Source organism: Megascapheus bottae, chromosome 26, assembly GCF_031878675.1.
Source record: "Megascapheus bottae isolate mThoBot1 chromosome 26, mThoBot2.hap1, whole genome shotgun sequence".
NCBI lineage: Eukaryota > Metazoa > Chordata > Mammalia > Rodentia > Geomyidae > Megascapheus > Megascapheus bottae.
Genome location: NC_143534.1, coordinates 9,378,030 through 9,392,155, shown reverse-complemented (window position 1 = coordinate 9,392,155; position 14,126 = coordinate 9,378,030). Strand labels below are relative to the sequence as shown.

The 14,126-nt window shown below is 39.1% G+C and overlaps 1 protein-coding gene across 12 annotated transcripts in view; it reads right to left on the bottom strand.

Annotated features, from left to right (window-relative positions):
- Positions 1 to 14,126, bottom strand: part of Celf2 (CUGBP Elav-like family member 2) — a 672,814-nt gene that overhangs the window by 25,007 nt on the left and 633,681 nt on the right. For all 12 annotated transcript variants that reach the window (XM_090318888.1, XM_090318882.1, XM_090318877.1 and 9 more), the window contains 3 exons: positions 13,688 to 13,846; positions 11,373 to 11,436; positions 2,304 to 2,438 (listed from right to left, as the gene is read on the bottom strand). In XM_090318888.1, coding sequence (XP_090175014.1) covers positions 2,304 to 2,438; positions 11,373 to 11,436; positions 13,688 to 13,846 — 358 coding nt within the window. The remainder of the gene's footprint in view (positions 1 to 2,303; positions 2,439 to 11,372; positions 11,437 to 13,687; positions 13,847 to 14,126) is intronic.

Here is a 14,126-nt window from a genome sequence, read left to right as displayed (position 1 = left end):
TCTCTCTTTCATTGTGGGCACAGAAATAATTGGAATGGTCAAGTATGTTTAAAATTCCCTCTGAGAAATGCTCAGACCATCATCCTGTGTTGTATGCCCCACATTTTAAAAGATAACTAATTTGTGATCTTCACCATAAAACTGTAAGTGATGTTATGGTGTAAACTTGAAATCTCCTGTCTCTAAACTCACACGTTGAATGTCTGGTCCCTTGTTGATTGGTGCTCTTTTGGGAGTTTCTGGAATCTTTAGTAAGTAGGGTCTACCTGGAGAAAACAGGTCACTAGGGGTACTGGGGTTTGTCCCTGGAGGCTACCCCCCCAGTAGCCTTACCCCTAGACCCCCTTTCTGGATTCCCTTCTTCACTTCATATCCGTCATGAGGCTAACAGCCTCCTGTTATCACATGCTTCTGTCAACATCATGTTGAATTGACTGAGTTAAATGACGATGGACTGAAACTTCTGATATAGTAAGCCGACTAAGTCCTTCACCTCCATGAGTTGTTTATGTCAGACATTCAGCCACAGTGATGAAAATGCTGACTAATGCAAACCTGTGAATCCACTGACATGCACCTTCCTGCCCTGTGCTCCTACACTCAGCACCTACTTCCTTCCCGGTGACTGACAAGCTCTGTACTGCCCCCTGCCTTTACAATGCTGTCTTCTAAAGACTCTTCCTGCCTTTCTTCAATTCTTTCCATTCGGGCTTCTACTCAAAGGCTATCTTTTAAGAGAGGGATTACTTCCTTCAATTCCTTTACCTTCTTCCTGTTCTGTATGATCTTATTTTATAATAGGCTTGGCTACCATGTCTGTATTTCACACGTCTGGATTTGTTTATTGTCCAGGATGCCTTGAAAGACTGAAAGACTCATGAGTGAAGATATGTGTATGTGTATGTCTGGTTCACTGCTATTTTTCTAGCAGCAGAACAATGTCTAATGCTAAAGAAGGTGCATAATAGATATAAGATATTTAATTGTACCTCTACACTGATCAGTTATGTCTGCTTTTGTTCTTTCATTTATAAAATAGATAAAAATACAGAGAACAAATTTTAATGGTTTTAAGAAAAACCATTTTTTTTTTCAAAAGGGGCAACTGAACATTTTAAAGATGTTTATTTTTCAAAAGTGGTCATTGAAGGATTGCTTTACCTAAGTTTGTGAATCACATAAAACATGCAACTTTTTTGAAAAAGCTGACTTAAGGCTGATTTTCTAAAAATGAGGCCTATTATAGTAATATGCTTTTGAAACATTTAAAGAAATAGTCACTATACTTATTATTACCAAGAGATTTCAGCACATTAAGATAAATGCACCAGATTATCCTAAATATTTCTAGGTTTCTCCCTCAAATTTATACTCCTGATGAAATGTCTTACGTACACAAATTTTTATAAAGATACAAGAGCTATTACTTTCTTGAATGTTATATGTTCCTGCCTTCATACCTCCTGAATTCAAAAGCCTTGAGAAAACTGCCTGTTGTATGTTGTAGCTTTCATTTCCATTTTCTGAGAAAACCCTAAATAATTACTTAGCTAATTATTTGAGCACTGCTTAGAGAGTATCATGGAGTTTTTAAAGTTAGAAGGAAGCTATTCAAGTGAAACCCTCTTCATGTAACAGAGAAGAGGGTTAGATCATCCACCGAAGTCTAGAAAATTCAGAGTGAAAGAACAGCCAGTAACACAGCCTAACTTTTCAATTTTTTTTAGAAGGAAACAAATCATAGTATCTGGGCAACCACCACACATTTACCATGTATGAAAAGAAAAGTGTCATCTGCTTTTGAATAAGCCAACATTTTCTGAGGAAAAAAGACACATTACATAGTTCAGAATCTTATCATAGTCAGAAACAAAGGCGTATCTTGCTAGATTGTAGATTTAAACATCAAATGAAGAATTGAGCTGATACAAACTCCCAACATCTGGATGATTAAGAATTTCAAAGTTTAAGAATTCTTAAATTCCATCTTTTTTTTCCCTGAGGACAGGACAAAAAAAGAGGACTAAGTGACGATAACCCCTCTTAGTACAAATGGACGTCTTTCTTTCTTTTTTTTTTTTTTAAAGCAACAAAAACAGGTGCAAATCATTATAATGGTGGATCCTCTCACTGAGAACTTTCCTCATTTTATCCTTGGAAGATAATACACATTGGATTTGGTTCTATGCATCCTTACCATGTAACTTACCAGGTCACACCCTTTTACCTCACAATGTGGTGTGTACAGACTCAAGCACACAGTGCTCTTGATCACACACAGGGAAAAGCAAGCCTCTACTCACCGGGACTTGTGAGGGCACCCAGAGCACTGCTTGTGGTAGAGAGAGGGTTTGCATTGGTGCTGGTGGCTGAGGTCTGGGCGGCAGCTGCAGCAGCAGCCAGTGTCGCCAGATTCTGTAATTGTAAAGCATTCATGCCTGTGGGGGAAAGAAAAGAGTGCTATCAGCAAGATATTCAACTTTCCAAGTTTACAAACAAAAGTATGCTCACAAAGCCATTGGATCCCTGCATTTGGGCTAGTGCTTGCATGCTGTGCAGAGCTGCCTTGGACTTGTATGAGAGGCTGGGCCTGCAGTCTTCTCCAAGAATACCTTCTTCAGGTCTTTCAGATGCCATTTTCTACTTCAGACTGGGCTCCTCAGTAGTCAGCTCACATCCTGCCCTAGCTCAGGATCCCCTTCCTGATGTTTCCTTTTCATGCAGTAGTGCTAACGAGGAAAGTCAAGTGGTTACTGTGTACTGACTGGTCACAGTAGGGCTTTGTGGACTGGCAGCTTCTATGACTTAGCTGTCAGGAACTGGTGAGATTTGGGCTTAGGTAGCTGCAGGAAAAGCTTCAGGGCAGATTTCTAACTCTTATACTGTACAGATGTATATATATAAGACATTACAGAGGAAATTATAATTCATTAGTTAAATGCTTTTCCAACTTGAACTAATCTAGTTTCTAAACCTGTCTCTGTCACTTTTCCAGCTTCTGGAATCCAGGAAAATTACTCAGTCCTTTCCCATTGCCCTTCTTTTCCTTGTTCTGGGGCTTTAACTCGGGCCTGGGTACTTTCCCTGAGCTTTTCTGCTAGCACCCTACCATTTGAGCCATAGCCTCACTTCAAATTTTCTGTGGATTAATTGGAGGTAAGGGTCTCATGGACTTTTCTGCCCAGGCTAGCTTTATACTGCAATCCTCAGGATCACAGGCGTGAGCTACCAGTACTCAGCTTCTCTTCATTTCTTGATTAGTGAGTGACCATACTGATTGTACCTGACTTCACAGGCTTGCTGTGCAGATAAACAAGATGAAAAATGAGAATTACTCTGACATAATATAAGTCCCAAATAATTATTAGTTATTATTTTAGTTGCTGTTATTGAGTAGAAATACCAGTTCCTTAATATAGCTTCATTTGTAAAAAGATCTATATTCACATTTTAAAGATAAGTCATCTTTTAAAATGGGACTTTCTTAACTAGAATGGATTTCTGACTTCTAAAAAGAAAGAAAAAGTAGAAAAGAAAATTTGTAAGAAAGTGAGGGTAGGATCAGCTGAGGTATTAGTCATCAGGGTTAGACTCAGACCTGGTGTCTATAGTATCTGCATTTCCCTTCTATTTCTCAACCTACAGGTTCTCTCAGTAGAGGATTTTTTTTTTTCCACGAGTCACTTCACAGTAAAAGAATGCAAGAGTGCTTTTTTCCTTACATAGAAGAAATCTATATAGAAAGAGTTAACCAGCTTAATTTTGTCTTTTCGTGCCTCAAATCCAGATACTTCATAAGTATCTACTGAACAAATATGTTTTAGGCAGAGTGGCCTGATAACTGCTTCCATATGTGTTGGGAAGGTAGATGGAAGGGACAGGCAATACACTTGAGTAAATCCCTGGCTGCTGGCATTGACTATGCCTGAGCTCTATGACAGCAGTGCTGTCACTGGGGCTACTCTGTCCTGGTCTCTGATCAGGGTATATTTTCAGTTAGAAAAAGACTCCTGAGGGCCGGGAGTTTGGCCTAGTGGTAGAGTGCTTGCCTTGCATGCACGAAGACCTGGGTTCAATTCCTCGGTACCACATATGTAGCAAAAAAAAGCCAGAAGTGGTTCTGAGGCTCAAGTGGTAGAGCTCTAGCCTTGAGAAAGTCCAAGGACAGTGCTCAGGCCCTGAGCTCAAGCCCAGGACTGGCAGGAAAAAAAAAAGACTCCTGATAGTTTGGCTGCACAATATATTTTCATTTTGTCTGAAATGATATTCTTATCTCCTTCAAGGAGCATCCAGACCTAGTGGCTTAGAGTGAAAGCTAAATATACCTACTCAGTTCTTAGGTAAAGATGCCTTAGAAGCAGGACACAAGTATTTGTAATCTGCAATTTTCTGAAAGAAAAATATACCTTTCCTGAATCCCTTCTTTATTAAGCAAATGCAAATAGGGACAAAGATCTCTTTTGATGTCTCGGATCAAGGGTCAAATGGTATCAAATGGAACGCAGATGTTAAGAATATTGGTCTTTAAGTGATACTTTAGCAAAGAGGAAATGGAGGACACACAGGAAGTGCTGGATTTTAGTGCAGACCCATTTAAGCCCAATAAAGAATACTAGTTCCTAAAAGTAACAAGAACACACTTCTTACTTGAGCATGATAGTATCCTAGTTAAGTGCTCTTGCAAGGAATGAGGCACATTTGTACTGATCCATCTGTGCTACTGTCCCCTCTAATGTTTTAATGATATAAACTGGATGATAAATCACTAAGAAGAGGGTTTAAGCACTGACATTAAATCCTATGCCATGCACCTAACACCAGTTAATGACAGGCAGAGCCATCGTTCTAGGCTCAGGCCTGCAGGTCCTCCTCCAGCACAACTGTGCCCTTCCTAGGTATTATTAAGCATTAGGGCCCCAGAAGCAGCTGTGTCCACAACTGGATTTAGCCTACACAGGGTCTTGGCCAAGGCCCCTTTCTGAAGATGGCTCTGTTTTCACTTAATGTGCACTTTCGATGTGGTTATCTACAAACTCCATTACCTTTTTTGTGACTCTCCTCAAAGTTTAGACACTACACACACACACACACACACACACACACACACACACACACACACACACAAATTCAGAACTGATGAGAGAAGTAAAAAAAAAAAAAAGTATCTCCTATGTAGAAACACACACACAGACAACAGAAGCAGCCCATAGAGCCAGAGCTGCTCTGTCAGTGCTGCTTTCTGAGGTATAGTGAAAACTAAGGGAGGACTCAAAAAGAGGTCGGAGCTAGGAAGCCTGCAGGCCCAGAGTCCTCCCTTTGCTGAGGTCTCCCGATAGCTTGCACAGACTTTCCTCCCTCTGCTAGGATATCCCCGCACCAACGTGGGCTTCTAAATAGTCACTGATAGCTTGTGTCTCGTGACATCACAGTACCAGACCCAGAACAAGGAGACGCATGAGCAATCTGATGAGGCACAGCATTTGCAGACCATTCACAGGCAACAGCACACGACCCTGGTGATGGCACATGCCTCCACAGCCAGAGAGCCCTCACCCAGAGTGTGAACATCTCACTTACCATCTCCATCAGTGGGGACCGCTATCTCAAGAAGAGGCACTGGCCCTGATAGAAAACCAGTTAGGGGAAGCAGTGTGTCTATTTTAACCAAGACTTTCTAAAGCACTGCTTCAGCCACGAAAGACTGAACAATTACTGTCCAGGTGGGAGGAAAGCTCTCTCTTCCCTTAAAAACTGCCTTTTCTTCCCTAGGCCAAGCAGCAGTGAGGCTTTCACTGGACACCCTCAGGTAGGCTCTCATTCTACTTACTTGGAATTCCTATTTTGAGTTCCTGTACTGTTACTGTGTTCTTTTCCTTTTCCTTCTCCTTTGGGGTACATGAATGTTGCTCCCTGTCCACCTTTTCCGCTTGTGTCACAGGCCTCCCTGTTTTCCACCTCCAGTAACCCTTTTCTCTTTCTTGGCTACTCCTACATAATCACCATGAAAGGGCACCAGACGGAGAGGCGCCTGTCATCCTTCTGGAAGCTAGTTCTGGCTTAGCACATAGCTTTTTTGTGAAGAAAAATGATGACATTTAACTTCATAAAGCACTCTGCTCCAGCTGGGTCCCCCTCAAACTAAGGATGACAATCTAGGAGACTATACTTGTGGAACAGTGAAGTTTTAAAAAAATCAAACAGTGAGATGCTCTGATAACAGCGCAAGGGGAAAAGGTTGGGAATACAGGGATTCAACTGTTCATTCTGTGTTTGGAAAAAAAAGTCCTTCTCAAAACAAACGAATTGTACCCCAAACAGATAATATGCCTACTTGAAACTTAAGATTAAAAAAACTCTAAGGCGAAGGGCAAAAAATTTAATTTAATGTTCACCTTAGATAATTTTGTGTCTTATTGTTCATGGCAATTACCATAAATCTGCATATCAATAAGGAAGAACAGATGTCAGTTGTTACAAGTGCTTGCCAATCAGGTCTGTTAAAAAGTGACAGATGGGTGGTTATAGAACATTCTCATAAGGCCTATTAGCACATTCACAGGAAGTGTCTGTGGTGTGGACTGCTGGAGACTCAGGGAAGAACACAGGGCCTTTGTGGGCCTATGGCGCACACTTCATGCTGGGAGCTGCTCCAGCTGAGTGTCCCAGACCTCCCACGCATTGTTTGGGAAACGTCCTTCCTCCTCTTCTGCACTGTGGAGACGCTTACACAGTCTTCTCAGGGAGTGGATTTCACACCGACAAAAAGAAATCCATTTTGTTGTTTGAAGCAAATATTTACATCTGTAATTTTATTGTTATTTGAAGGGTATTATGATTAACTTTAAGGAAAATCAGAATAAAAATGAAGCAGTTTCTTTCCTTCAGTTCATCAACAGATAATTTCTCTTCACTCCTAGCTCTAAATCTCTGTGAGTAATAGTAATTCTTCATTCTAGGAAAACCAAAAACCTTCTGACACAGGGTTTGCTTTTAATAAAATGGAAATGTTTTCTAGAATGGAGGTATTTGCCTGTTACTACCTCCAAATTGCTTACTCTGAGCAGCTTGGGGGCTCTTTCTACATTCAGATTTCAGCCAACTTGTGTAGATGAATCAGTGCAACTTTTGCTTATACCTAAATTGGCTGGGACACAGAACAATGTTTTATAAGTTCTGTGGACCAATAGATAGTTCAGGTTTTGGACCGGTAATACACATACACAGTGTATAGCTTCATTTAATAAATGGACATGTTTATTAATGTGCTTTTATTCTATGCCTTGTCAGTCTGTAAAATGGAGTACCAATAGTAACTCCTAAAGAGGCTGTGATATCTGAAAGTTGTGCATGCTAATCCACACGCCACTTACTGGTACTGTGGTCTCCTAGAACTTCAGTGATTTCTTACTTCCATTTTTCCTATTGTTCTTGTTCTGTGAAAAATCAGCTACACGATTATTACGAAGAGCTAGACAAAGCAGAAACTTGTGAAGTATCTTTATTTTTTCATCACGCTGATAGAACTTCTAAGGTATGCTATATATTATAAAGAAATTAAAAATCAAAGGACACTTCTCCCTCATTCCTTTTTCCTTTAAGGAAAATTTAGACTTTTAGCTTAAAGTCAAACTCAGAGTTCCTCAAATTTCAAAAATATACAGAACAAATACTAGAGATGAATTTAGAAATAGAAGTCTATTAAAAAGTTTTAAGGGGGAAAATAAAATCAATCAACTTCAAGGAGATATAGTAAACAGACATAAAGGGACTCAACTTATAAAAATTTGATCCTAAATCCATTTTGTACTTTAAAACTCCCTATTTAGTAAAGGTTCCCTTTCATAGAAATCACAAAATACATTTATAATTAATTTCAGTTTGAAAGGAAAAATGGTAAGATTTTTTTTTTTCCCAGTCCTGTGCTTGAGCTCAGGGCCTGAGCACCGTCCTTGGACTTTCTCAAGGCTAGAGCTCTACCACTTGAGCCTCAGCACCACTTCCGGCTTTTTTCTATGTATGTGGTACCGAGGAATTGAACCCGGGTCTTCATGCATGCTAGGCAAGCACTTTAGCCACTAGGCCAAACTCCCGGCCTGAAAATGGTAAGATTTTTTTCTGGAGTAAAATACAGCTGATGGTCCATTAGGTCTTGTAACTACTTAGTAAATGTCTTTTAAAATTTCTTTTGTTTGCTTTTTTGGGCTGATTTTATTTTCACGTCAAAAATGTTCTACTCATATAAATGAGCCATTTTAGGACTCTAACTAGAAACAAATCTTCTTAAAGGATAGAATACTATATTTCTTTTCCCCTCCCCCTCTAGTTTTTGTTTCTGAGATATGTCTTATTAACTTTGGCTTTGAACATGAGATCCTTTTTCCTCTACTTCCCAGGCAGCTAGAATTTTAGACCCGTTACCATACCTACTCTCTCTCTCTATATATAGATATTAATAGTTAAAGATTATTCATTTCCAAAATATTGCACTTTTTGGTGACAGTGTTCCAAGACAGACTACTTGAATACATAAAAATTCTATATGAATTCTCTGTGTTCACTCTTACTATGTCACAGTATTAGTCACTCAATAAACATTTTAGTATCAGGTGGTCTGGGGATAAAAAATATTTAGGTTCTTTTTATCCTGTTAGTATAGGGCTTTTATTGTATTTGTTATATACAATGTGCTTGGTAACACATTTTATATTATACAAACTATCTCCAAATCTTTAATAACTCATTTGTGAAGATTTGAGACTTTAGATAGTGATTTTTAGTTTTAAAGCCAGATTTCCTGATTCAAAAATTGGGCTTTTAACTTAAGTTCTATCAGGAATGCATCCAAAAAATAAATTTGCATATTAGTTTACAAATTTATTCATTCATGCATTCAAACATAGTGACTAGCACCTCTTAGAGGAGGAGAGACTGGGCTATCAGCCACTAGACTAGCCCATGCTCTCCTGGGGATCAGTGTGTAGCCTGGGGCATTAAATCAGAGTAAATTCAAACACACTTAAAGGGAGGAAGGAAAGGGCTTTAGGGAAGAGGAGACCCTTCTCACATTTGGAGAAGTCAGGAAAGACCTTTAGGATGTTACCACTCTACCAGAGCTCATTCTGTAATACTTGTGCAGATTAATGTATAGAACAAAAGTTAAATTCTACTTTTTGGACAATACTTTTTGGACAAGAGGGGTAGGGGTAGAGAAGGCTATTTAACTTTCCTTTATTAAGAAAAAATTCAAATCACAATGTTTCACATACTTAAGAATATGAGATATGGCTACACATATAAATGAGGAATAACTTTTATGGAAATCAGAAACAGCCTTACATACCTACATTTTGAATGGATGGCAGACAATAGATTGCTCAGCATTTGATTCTACAGGCTTGTAGACTCAACATGTTGAATTTAACATGTTGAGGTTCCAGAAATGAATATTTTGGAAAGCTTAAAGCATTTATATACAATGTCTTTAAGTTAGCCATCTGTTTCATGGCACCTTATAAGATACTCTTAGTTTTCAAATGAGCAAACAGAGCGTGTAAATGCGAATATTTTCACCTGTGGCTGACATGGCAAAGACATATACGTTCTAATGAAAAATGACAGGGTACTTGGTCCACCCAGGCAGACACATTGGGCAGTAGCTCAGGACCAAGTAATCCTCTCTGCATTATTCAGTGGTGGGAGCAAGAAAGCCTGCGGCTTTCTCTGAGGAAAGCTTGGAATTTTGGATCTGGGTCAATCTATATTATTAGAAGAAAAACAAATCTCCTATCAGCTGAAAATGTGATGAATCTTAGCATTTATTCCAGGAGCTTACAGTTAGATTTTTTTTTAAATTTAAAACACAGAACACCCCCCGAATATCCTTACTAATTTCTCTCCAGTTTCCTTTATAGAATTTATAATAAATGAACCATTCAATATGATTCTTAGCTCCAATGCCAGTATCCTGAACTGTACATTTACATATAGTGCAATGATATAACTATTTACCATTCAAGATATATGTGTGTATATAATCGTCTATATCGCTAATAATCCAAAAGTGGTGTTGCAGCAGAACAAACTAGTAGTGTCAACAGATGTGAAATCCAATGAATCATTCAGCATGATTTTTATTGTTGGGCAATGTAGATCATTAGATAAGGAGTTAACCATTAGCCAGGACTATCACAGAACACATACAGGAAAAACAAAATGGCAAAAGAAAACAAAAAACTAAGGTTACTTATTAGAAAAAAAATTATAGTGACAGATAAAAAATCATTTGGCGAGGCTGGGAGTTTGACCTAGTGGTAGAGTGCTTGCCTAGCATGCACGAAGACCCGGGTTCGATTCTTTGGTACCACATACTTAGAAAAAGCTGGAAGTGGTGCTGAGGCTCAAGTGGTAAAGATCTAGCCTTTAGAAAAATCCAAGGACAGTTCTCAGGCCCTGAGCTTAAGCCCAGGACTGGGAAAAAAAAAGAAAAATCATTTGGCTTTTTTGTTATATACTTAAGGTTTCTTTTCGGTGCTCGGTGTATCTGTCCCTGATTAAAGAAAACAAGTATTTCATTTTAATATGCCAAAAATCTGTTCTATTCCTTGCCTTCTCTTCCTGCCCTTTTGGAACCAAACAAGGAAAAAGCTTTCTAGCAGTTCCTTCTGGCAGGTTAATGGGCACCTGTGTTCTGAATCCGTGGCCCAGTGCTGTGGTGGGGTTCCAGCATGGAAGGAGGCACAGTAGGGTTGACCTTTTGCTAATCACTGTGCTACAGCAACTACTGGCACAGCTCATTATGAAAAGTCGTCTCTGTTTTTCAAAGAGAGTTTCACTTTGATTTTCTTTAGAACGAAGATTTTACTTCTATATAAAAGCTTCTGATGAACAATTTGTCAACTGGGCACTAAGTAAAAAAGGCACCCTATTAATTATCTGTCATTATCAAGGGACTCCAAACTATCAAACACAGGCCTGCAATCTTAACTTTCCTTCTTATAGGGGTCAGACCATTTTCATCGACTGCTTATTTTACAGGGATGTCAATCATTTTGGCTGCCTTGTGCATAGGGTATGTTAGAAATCTCCCAGTAATCAATCCCCCTAAAACAACAATAAAAATTCCATAAACAGCTAAAGTGTATACTATGCAGGAATTTACAACTCCTTCATCTTATGACTGTCACCTAAGGAAGGGTGGGATAGGAAATGCAGAGTTAGGAGAACCACGCAGAAAGAGAATTAATTTTCTTTCACCTGTCATATAAAGCTAGTTCCTTTAAAAATTGCTCTTTTTCTTCTTTCTTTTGCCCTCTGAACCAATTCCCAGTTTAGCAACTGTATGGTCAAAAGGAAAGGCATGATTCATGACTCACCAGCCATTTGCTGAATGCCACTGAATGCACCCAGGTTGCTGGAGGAGGTGGCCTGCTGGAGAAGCTGAAAGTGAACATAAGGTGCAAAGTCAGAACCATGTGGAGATGAGAGCACAGTAACTTCCTCACTTTACTTTACATTTATACAATTGGTTGTCATTGTCTGGTAATGGAGAAGGTCCCCAGAGCTGGGACTGTAAAACCATATTAATGTCTAATCTCTATTAAGAAGCACAGACAAGAGGGAAATGCACTAACAATGCTGCCTTAAGACAATCAATTTACTCTTTTTAACAACCAGGTGTTAAATCTATTGAAACCAACATAGTGTGACTAATTATCTCTCTCTGTAGTCTAGTAGTTTCTGTAACTCATCTCTGTCAATCAAGATTCATTCCATCATCTATTGTTATTTCCTTCACAGTTCAGTTTTACCTTTCATCAGACACATATGGATTCACTGACTTTTAGGCCAATACAGTGAGCATTACAGTGACTGTGGATCTAAGTTTATTGACTTATACAGTTACAGCCTCAGCCATGTATGGCAAAAAAAGCCCAATTGTTCTTAAGATGATGTTCACTGGCAGAAAATGCATTGTGAATATCTAGAATTACCTAGTACTATGTACAATGGAGTTATGCTTTATAATTAATATACCCATGAAAGTCTGTACTTTCCCCAGTGACTTTCAAAACTACATTTTCCTGCCATTTAGAATTAGGGTGCCACATGGTAAAGGATCTGAAGTTTTCCCATCTTTGGTCCAACTCAGTTGTATGAAACATAAGGTAAAACACTATTGCTTCTGTGGGTAAATATAAGTCAATTCAGTAGGATAAACTATACAACCGTATATAACTAAAAAATGACATAAGAGCACCATGCACAGTGGGCTATCAGTGGCTGTTAACCTGTCTCAGATGAACAGTAGTACAGACAGTGGTACTGAGACTTAAAATCTACTGGTAGTAAAATCAAGAAACATGTCTGACATTTTCACTCATCTCTCCTAGCTGAGAACATACTGGGGGGGTATTCTGTTGAATGTACATGTGCTCTCCAACACCCAGAAGAAAACTGAGGAAGAGATGATCTATTTCAATACAGAAATACTTTATTGTGGTTTGAGTTGTTGAATTTCTCATTTTCTGTTATAGCCCTTTCTTCAAATTACATGTTAACAATGACTAAATTAACTTTTAAATTTCATTTTGAAGAACTAATAACTCCTGTTGAGAAAAATTTAAGCACCCAAAGGTCATGAAATCTAAGAACTGTTCAAATGGATAACCAGTAGTTTGTATTCCAGGCTCCAAATCCATGGCTCACCTAAGATGCAAGGAGTGACATACTGGCTGAGAGTCCTTTCAGAGAAAACAGATTTCATGTGAATGCAGTAGTAAGAGCTATCTAAGAAAAACTTGGTGCTCAGAACATAAAATCTAAGGAGACATTTTTATAAGTGAAATTCTCTTCTGGGTTCAGAACTAATTTGCTGATGATCTAGGGATGTCTGTAAGCATAGAAGGTGTGTCAGGATACTGAAAGGCACAGGCTGTACCATACAGTGGAGGAGGAAGCTGGACTCTTTTAAAGTATGAAAATGTAAGCATGACGATCTTGGATAAAAATTCAGGTATATACAGTTAAACTGGTGGTCTTTGCATAATCGAATAGCAGAAGTTTGTGGAAATTGTTAAACGGAAACCAGAGATTAGTAGCAGTGTCTCATCTGAGGCATAGCCTTTTGAGCTCCCCTTTCCTCACTTATTCATCAAGCAATATAATCTCATTTGTCAAGGAATAAGGAGGACTGCCTTGCACAACAAAGTTTCTGCTATGAACTACAGCTAATGGATGATCTAATACTGAGAGAGACAGTGAAAATGTAAAATGACAGAATTAGGACCCAACAGGCATATATGCACACTCTCTCAGGCTTGAATAAAAAGGCCTAAACTCAGTGAGGGCAGAAGTGTGGTATAGCAGGAGTTGAACCAAAGGTAAAGTCTTAGAAGCACTCACTACCTCTCAGTTCACATAACCAGCTACCAAGCATGCAATGTCATTTCCAACTCAGGCTTTGAAACACTGGTTACAAGGATAGCATGGGGTAATTTTCCCACCCTCTACCAACTAAGAGTTAAATTAGTCATGATCTCATGCTAATCAATTTAACTTGGATGAAAATTTCTGCCTAAATGCCAATTTGAATAATTCATGAAACTGAAAATATATGGAAATTCTTCATTGTACTTAGCTTTCTAGATCTGCCAGTTTCATTCCTCTCCTTCACAGAGGACCAACTTACCGCAAGGTACTGTGGGGTAAGTCCGCCCAGCCCTGTCAGGTTCCCCCAGGTGGCAGTGTTGAGCTGTTGCATCTGCTGTGCAAGTTGCTGTTGAAGGCGTCTCTGTTCCTTGTCCTTCTGAGTATCAGCAAACTTCACCACGATAGGTGAAGAGCAGCCCTGTGGTCAGACACATTGGAAAGTGAAGAAGGAGTTACAGCCTGGTTGCATCCTTCCATAATACTGTCAGCACTGGATCTTGGTTAGCACATGAAATGGTCTGGAATGGTTTACAAATGGTTTGATATTCCTTCTCTGAATGGTACCATCAATGGAAAATTAAGATTCTGTCATTGGCTTCTACAGGGGGGAGGTTTGGTGAGGGGCTACTTATCAAATTGCCTGTTTTCTTCACGTATCTTCTTTCAACTTTTAAGCTTCATGGCTCACTTGCCCTTAA